This window comes from Nuphar pumila, chromosome 11 (assembly GCF_984573655.1).
Source record: "Nuphar pumila chromosome 11, dmNupPumi1.hap1.1, whole genome shotgun sequence".
NCBI lineage: Eukaryota > Viridiplantae > Streptophyta > Magnoliopsida > Nymphaeales > Nymphaeaceae > Nuphar > Nuphar pumila.
This window is the reverse complement of record NC_143259.1, coordinates 114,366,843-114,375,529: the sequence shown is the minus strand read 5'-3', so window position 1 is coordinate 114,375,529 and position 8,687 is coordinate 114,366,843. Positions and strand designations below refer to the sequence as shown.

At 38.3% G+C, this 8,687-nt stretch overlaps 1 protein-coding gene across 3 annotated transcripts; it reads right to left on the bottom strand.

The window, feature by feature from the left end:
* Window positions 1-745: 745 nt before the first annotated feature.
* LOC149822940 (beta-glucuronosyltransferase GlcAT14B-like) lies at window positions 746-8,687 on the bottom strand. Of its 3 annotated transcripts, none has more exons than XM_089981332.1 (5): window positions 8,179-8,687; window positions 7,322-8,099; window positions 6,147-6,222; window positions 5,913-6,028; window positions 746-1,462 (listed from the first exon to the last, which is right to left on the bottom strand). In XM_089981332.1, exons 2-5 carry the CDS (start codon window positions 7,926-7,928, stop codon window positions 939-941), a joined length of 1,323 nt encoding a protein of 440 aa, XP_089837458.1. In that variant the 5' UTR covers window positions 7,929-8,099; window positions 8,179-8,687; the 3' UTR covers window positions 746-938. The 3 variants fall into 3 exon arrangements, with proteins under 3 accessions (XP_089837458.1, XP_089837457.1, XP_089837459.1); XM_089981331.1 differs by having other exon boundaries at window positions 7,322-8,315; window positions 8,451-8,687; XM_089981333.1 differs by having other exon boundaries at window positions 8,451-8,687.

Below are 8,687 nucleotides of genomic sequence, written 5' to 3'. Positions count from 1 at the left end.
AAAAACAGGCATGCTTGGAGCTAAACCTGTCACCAGGCCTCTTCTGGTAAATTAAGATCACGACAGACATTGGGTCTGAGTTTTCGGATCCAACCCTATATCGCAGCACTGTTAGAGCCCTTCAGTATGCTACTATCACTTGCTCTGACTTAGCATTTGCAGTCAATCGCGAATGCTAATACATGCATCGCCCTTGTGCTATATCAAACATACTTCGATATGGGCCTCAGCTTGTCCTAATGATTGCAAGTCTACCGGCAGCTTTGATGTCGGCCTTGATTCCAATCTCCTTTTATGGGGTGCCTGCAAACAACACGCTCTAGCCGGATCAAGCACAGAAGTTGAATATCGTGCTCTTGCCAATGTCACTGCTGAACTTTCCTAGATCTAGCTATTGATGCTTGAACTTTGTCATCCTCCTCGTGAGATCCCTGATTTTGCATTGAGATGAGACTTTTTATGTGCCGCCAAAATGTGGTGTTGGAGATGGAGTTGCCAAAACATCTTGCAAATGGTGTTCAAATGCAGTGTTAGAATTGCCAACTCCATCCCCAACGCCGTGTTTTGGCACATCACTGCTCCCAAATAACAGAGGTTATGATGCCGTTTTGTAAGTTCTACCACATTTTTACTTCGACATTTTGCTGTCTTCGCAGTATATGTTGTAATATATTTATGCTCAACAGTGCCAGAGGTATTTCACTTGGTGAACTTAGAAGAAAACATGTAGATGTAAAGAAACAAGTGAACAAGTTCGTGTAATTTACATTCATTAAGGAAATATGAGTCCCTTGCATCCCAACTTTTTGTCACTTTACCATTTTCTGCCACGTTGTTTTGTTTCTAACTGTAACCCTTGTATGTCACTTCCGTTCTTACCACCGAGTACAAGAGGTTGAATATTTTGAAGTCTTTCCTGCCTGTCTGCACCATGTTTTTCATGTTATACCCGCATGACAGCACCCGTTTCTGCTAACATTTGTTGCTAAGCCGTGAAACAGATCTTCCAGTTTCTTAGTCCCTTGGCCAACTCGAAACTCTGAATCTTGACCTCTCACACTGCAAGCATCAGCTCCATCTTGTGAACTTCCAACGCACCATGCACCAGGAGTAAAATGGCCACGGGATCGACCCAAGAGGTCGCTGTCAATCTTGTCCAGAACAGGATCATCCTTAGCAAACTTGCGAGCAAATGGTGCACCGCTTTTCACCATATTATCAAAATCCTTAACAGACAAGATAAGAGGGTGTTGTTTGGGGGGATTGTCCCACGCAATGTAGTGCAGGTCATGGTTTACTGCAGTGTTACAGAACTCCTTGGAGTTGCAGATGACAGTATGAAAATAGCCTTCTGGTGAGGAGATGAAGTTTGTGTAGTACATCAGAATGGTACGGGGGAGGTTATTCCAACCCCATATGCAAAATTCGAGGAAGGACCGAGACAGCATAACCCAAGCAGATCCTGCATAACAAATAGTAAAAAAGTATTAAGGAAACATTTAATTTAAGTGTTAATCAACAGAATAAACAAAAGACATCATCTTCCTGAATGGAATTTCCAAAAGAAGCGGCAGATTTTCTTCCATCAAAACTTAAAATTCATATCCTAGAGTTTTATTATAAAAATATTTTTACGACAAGTTGAGAGAAATTTCAGGTTGAGCAGATCTATACATCATCAAGTATGGAAAGAACTGAAAAAAAAAACGGTGTAAAGCTAAAAAGGAGGGTAAAATAAAGCAACCCTCTCTGAAGTGCCACAGCAGCACTTGCACACATTTTGTTTTTTCCAATTCTTGAGAAATGGTAGCTTGTAAATTGCTATCTTCTAACAATGCATTAACAATATTTCAATTCATCACTCTAAAAAATATATTCTAAATGTGAATTACATCATAAGATTGAATTTTGCACTCTAACAATGCTTTAACAATGTCTGAGTTCACCTTTCGCAGTGAAACAATAGAAAGAAGCAAAATGCAAATTGCAGCATAAAATTTTGTTTTAATGGCTTGAGGGATAAGCGCTACAGGAGAGACTTAGTTAATTTTTCCTATATGCAAGACATGGGCCTCAAAAGCTTCAATCTGATTCAGGCTGTGTACAAATCATAAGTTAGGGAAACATGGTGACTTGCATTAACCCAGTGAAAAATGCCCAATTTTTTTGCTACTTTCAAACTTCACAGACCCTAGGCATAAAGAATTCCATTATAAAAATTGGCAGCAGCAATCTATTGCTGTGGTTTGAAAGAAAGAGTGTTATTTCTCATTGTTATATTGGAATTACAGGACTATAGAAAGTTGGCTGAACAAATATTTTAAAATTTCATCCAAGTCGGAACTAAGCCCCCCACCTGACACACCATCAAACAAAACATCTGAAAAACGGAAAGGTATAATTTTTTTGCCCAAAAAAATGCCAAAGGATTTAGAATAGGTAACTAAAACTACATGAGAGACCAGGAAACAAGATAGTAGTCATCCCAGCAAGAAGATAAAACAAGGTGAGCAGTACCTCATAATAGTAGGAAGTTCTAGAGTGATCGACATGAAGTATCCCTTATCAATTTGATATATATGGCATTCCCCTTGTGTTTTAGATACACTGTATGTAAAATGGTCAAACCAGGCATCTCTTGCATTGCTCCTATAAGCATAGAGATGTAAACTGCATGGTGTTGGATCAGATACTCAAACCAAGTAAAGATTGCCTAATGTAAACCATTGGCAATCCACTTATGTGGTAGGTCGACTAAGTCTGTTTTAAATGCAAAAGGAATTTCGCACACATGCACATACACACAAACATACAAAAGCCAAAAGGAATTTGGCATGCGTGCACACACATACATTAGCTACCAATATTGTTTTCACAACAATATCAGCAAGGGTTTCTCTTGAGAAATTGAGAAATAGGGAACCTTGGCACCTTCTTAGAAATAAAGCATGAAGTTGGAGGTTTCGAAAAGAAATCTTTACAGAGTTAGTTATCTGGAAATATATCATAAGTATGGTTTGCCAATATTTTCAATTAAAGATGATATTTTATTTTTGTTTTTGAAAATTCTTTAAGAACATGATCAATTATATATATATATATATATATATATATTGTCACACTGAACTGTGATGCACTCTTGATTCATATAAATCTAATCTCAAAGTAGAAGCTAGACTTTAGATCATGTTTAGCACATTGTGTATACTATTTTCTTGCATTAAAGTAGACTATAACATGAAGTTTTTGGCCATTTCTAAGGAATGCTTATTTTCATGAACTGTAATCTGTAGATGTTTCACCATCTTGAAAATTGAATCTCATCTCACATAGGCAACGGACCATCATAAACACATCTGTTAGGTGAAATCTAACATTCAGTGCTTGATCCAAACAAATAAGGGAGTGTCCCATAGCATCATGCGGAAGAGTTATAATACGTTTACTTATGTGTATATAAAGTCGATTGATTGTAGTATAAATGAATGATACCTCATCATGTACATGTGTGGGATTTTGGTAGATTGACCTTCAAAATTAGACCCAGTCATTGAATATGTTCAAAATGGCCTATTTGCTATTTGTTAGGTTTGCTTAGAGCCAATGGTCACAATTTAGAAGATGAAACAAATGGAGGTTCTGAAAGAAAGATCGATGCATCTATAGAACATAGGAGTTGAGAAAGGGAAGTGAATCACTTGAAAATCCATCTGGCATTGGATGCATAAAAGAAACTCCAAATAAGAAATAATAGAGGAGCCTGCCATTTGGGATGTTCCTTGGCCTCACCTTCATTCTTTGTTCTTGATGCCTGGACATCCAATTTACGAATGAATGCTTGGAATGACAGTTATTAGTTGCCGAAGTGGAAGGCTCTTCCAGAGTGGTTTCTGAACTAGAGCGGGACTGACAAAAGACGCAGCAGGCCAGGTAACATACAGATCGAGACTACCGCCTGACTCGAATTGGGAATGAAAGCCAGAATCAGAGCATGAACAGCAGAAGGGTTGAATGGTAGTGGAGAGACTGAATGATCAAGGTAAGACTGTCATGCAGATCACTGCCAAATTTTCCGATCGGTCACCCTGTATCAATAGTCTAGAATGCACCATTATGACCCACCACATAAAATAGCCCTTGATCATCTATTTAACTCAAATCTTAGAATATCCAGCAGGCAAAGATATTGTGATAAATATATCCCAATAGATAGCCCAAGCATTTACTGTCAGATCTAAGCATCCTGTACTTTGACGATCGAGTTATGTTGTATTAGTTATGTGGAGTCCTCAACATGAATCTATGTTCAGAAACCAAATTAGCTTCAATCTGCCTAAGGCAGACCCAGATATTACATACAAGGAGGCTGTTGGCTGATATACAAGCACCAGGCCATATTATGTTTGGCTTTCCTGACCCTCACAACTTCTATTACACAAGCTGCCACTTTTTCAAGGGTAAACTTGATCAATTTAAAGACTTGTTTTGCTCCATTACTACTGAGATGGAACAAATACAGCTGGTGACCCAGATTCTGCCACCTACTTCACAAAGATATAATAAAGGGAGAAAGGGATAAAGATATAACTATTGTAGAGTTTGCTTGTAAGTTGGAATATGATACAGGTGTAGAAATGGACCATCCAAATGACACAGCAGGCCACCATGATAATCCACCATAAGCATGACTCCAGAATATATCTACCAAAAATTTGAACCCTATCATGTCTCTGATCTTTGCCAAAAAAAGACATCTCTGAATCCATGAGTATCCCGCTTTTTGCACATGATCTGCAATGACAAGCTTAGGTGAAAACACCAGTCATGTGAAAACTTTGGCTCTAGCATGGAGACATTTTCCCTATACAAATGGGTTTCGATGCAGACGTTTGATCATATAAAACATCTATGACGTGAATTGTCAACCATCACACTGTGTGCAAATCACTACGTAAAACATGTGCCCAACCCCTAACACAAACAAAAAGATTTGAAAAAAGAAAATATGTGGTTAAAGAAAAGGGTTATGTGTAACAAGTATTGATGCCCATCCAGGAGCAGGGACCAAGCAAGACCAGAAGCAACATCAATTTCAACAAGTGCTTCATCAAAATAATTGGAAGCAAAGAATTCTGGTTCTCTTTGAGATCCCTTATGAGATGTCATGCTCTTCTTAGCAAATCCAAAGTGACAGGTTAACTTGCTGAAGGAGAATCATCATCAACTTGCCTAAACAGATCTAATAGCAGCAAAATGGTGCATGTTTAGTATTTTCATTAGGTGCATAACACAACATTATCTATTGTATCTCATAATCCAAAGAAAAGTTTCTCTGAGCTTGTCTGTTCGCATACCCAACTATCCAAAATGCATTGGGCTCTTATCATATTGGGCTACAGAATCATACTATTTTTCTTTTGATAATGAGGAAATCAGGCAGGGAGTCAGACCACTCCAGGTGGGTCTGTACCGCCTGTAGACTGCCCCCCTGTTTGGCAGCAAAGCCCCAGTACTAGCCCCCTTGCCCAATAGGAGGCTACAACTATATCTTCAAAAATGTACTCCTAAGAAATTCATTCAACCAATTTTTACTTCCAAGACCTCGAAATGATTTTGATTTCACAACTCAATACCACACTAGCAGAAATAGAAGAAGAAATCTCTCTCTCTCTCTCTCTCTCTCTCTCTCTCTCTCTCTCTCTCTCTCTCTCTCTCTCTCTCAAGGGAAAACAATTTAAATTGGACAATGTTGTGATATTTTGCTATCTAAAAGTATTACAATGTTACCATGATATTATTGCAATAATATTGTATTCTTTGTTTAAAGGTAATCCCCAATTTGGTGTTTAAAGTTCATTAAATTAACAAACTAAAACATAAGCCAACTAGAGCAACCACGTAAAGTAAGTTACCGGTAAATAATTTGAAAGCTGTTGGAAGAGCCCGACGCTGAGATGTCGAATACAGTTCCGACTTCTTAGAGAGGTAAAGACCAGGGTCAACAATAATAGGTTTCGCTCTTTGATTCCTACAGAAAATTCATAAATTCTACTGCTGAAAGAGTAACTCTTGAGACAGATCAAAGAGAAAATAGTTGGAAATACACAGCAATATCAAGATGCTATGAGTTTTTAAAACAAACTTACTCTTTCCAACCAAACGGAACTGTGTGCTCGATGAAGTTGAGATCCCTTGGCACATTAGAAAGAACATGGAGTAGATCTACACAAAAAAATCAATACTGCTATTACACAAGTATGTCAGGACTAATTACAGCAGCAAAAACTCCATGATCCATTTCATGTTTAAGTCAAGTAATAAAGTAACTACCAAGTACCAACAGGTAACAGTCTGCTTTAGAATTCCCTGTATAAGTGAACTTTCATATGAGAGAGGACTACTGTATGATAGTTTTGCTAAAATAATCATTTCCAATACTTCCCATATTTCTAGAGTAGGAGATTATGCCATGGTCTCTGCACAGATAATATGGCAGGTGGATGTGAAGTAATATAGCAAACTGTCTGGATGTCTTCAAAGCTTAAGAAATTTATTGATTCAAGAATTCTTTGATTTCTCTGGATCTTTCCTGTTTTCTTTAGATAAGATGTTGATGTATTGTCTTGTCTATTAATATCATCCTAACACTTGTAATGAAGTGGATTTATGAATGAATAAAACATTCAGGTAAAGAAATTCACTAAGCATACAAGCATGAACAATTTACTTTTCTAGCATAATCTTTACTTTCATCAACTTATTTTAATAAACCCAAGGTATCTTGCTCGCATCCTGCAATCCCATTGGTCTCGTGTCTCCACAAATTTGGTTGATGTTGCATCAGTTTGTCAAAGCAAAACTCCACCACTTGATGCTAGGAAAATGGGCAACTTCTGTTAGCAAATTGTTGCTTTTCTAGGTAAAACTAATAAACAAACAAGCAAAATATATTAAAACAGAGAGTGTTATGACCTATTTGTGTTGCTCGACAACTATACACACATTCATGAGGTATTCCAACCAATAGCCTAATCAATCATGTTAGTCACCGTGGTTAGCTGTATCTTGATATAGACTATACTATCTACAATAATAGCATTAGAAGGAAAAGCAAGAACTTTGACAAGAACAAAAAGATAGTCAAAATATGAAGGAGAGAACTACAATATAGCACCAGCATTCCTTGCAGAGCAGAATATAAAAGAGCACACGATGTTATTAACACATGTATTGCAACATAGTAGTAACTACTTCAAATCATAAGAGAACAGATAATGTTGCATAAATGACCAGATCATGTTAGAGGGCACAGAATACTGACCATCTTGTGGAACAAGAGGGTAATCCGAGGCACTGAGATTTATGAACCAGTCCCAATTCTTACTCTCCCTCAGCAAAATCGCTACAGCATGAAGGGTGCAAGCAATCATTGTAGGGCCCTTGTATGTCACTAAATTTGCAGTGGCGATCACATGTACATTCTTCACTTCCTGAAACATGTTATCTCCCTTAACGAACATGGTCAGCTCGAGACGCTCTCTCGGAGGTGCTTCGAGATCCAAATGCAAAACATAGTGATTCCTAGGATGATAAACAGCCTGCAAAATCCTCCTCATTCGCTGGCCATCACCCTTAGTTCCGGAGATGAGATAGGCGATTCTCGGTGCCTCCGAGGCACGGGTTGAGGCCACTGGTTTAAGCAGTTCAGATTCCACAAAATACCCACTGTAATCCTCCATTCTACTAAATGAAATCAGATCAAAAGAGAGGGAATTTCCAGAGTTCGGGTCGGAGAAAAGCGCATACATGGCGACGAAGAACAAGATGACAGTGATGAGTGAGCTTGCAGTGAAAGGAAAAAGCCATCGCCGATCGCTAAAAGCTTTCCCACAGTGGTGGTTCCCGACCTTCCTCTCCTTTCCGCTCATTTTCCACAAAATCGAGAAACACAATTCCCAAAATTTCCCTCAGAGTACTCTAAGCCGCATTCCACCAAAATCTTGCAAACACCCACTTTGCTACTTCCCGAAAATGAATAGAAAAAGCAAGAGTGAAAACCCCCCAATAAGAATATGTGAATACAAGGGGGCAACCAGTTCCTGAAATGAGAGAAAAAAATGATAGTTTTGAGCTACAGTATGAAGTAAACCCCCCACCAAATCTTCACTTCAATCTTACCAAACACTTAACAAACCCCATTTTTCCTACATTCTAGTTTGTGGGCAAGAGAATAAATGGCTTCCACAAGGAAAATAGGGGAAATGGCTGCGTCGGTGATGTGGGTGGTGCTAAAACCGAACCGATTTATTCACAAACTGAGAAAATCAAAAGCAAAAACTAAGAGAAAACACAGATTAATAGGCAAACTATGGAAACTATGTTAAATATTCTATTGCTTTCATTAAAAAAAAAAGAGTAACCAAAAGGGGACCAAAAAAATCGATTCAAACCAGACGCATTTACACCACCACAGGGCTCATGGAGATGATGCAAGAGAAGCATTAAATACGGTAGTGAAGCCCTCTTGGATCACACAGAGATGCATTAAATCTTCTCAAAGAATCCCAAAAGGTGATCAAAAGATAAAGAGAAGGCCTGAGTTGAGGAAGGGAAGACGCAGGAAAACCAGTGTGTAGACAAATCGGGAAAAAAGTTTGGTACTTTTATGATTCAGGGACTAACAATAT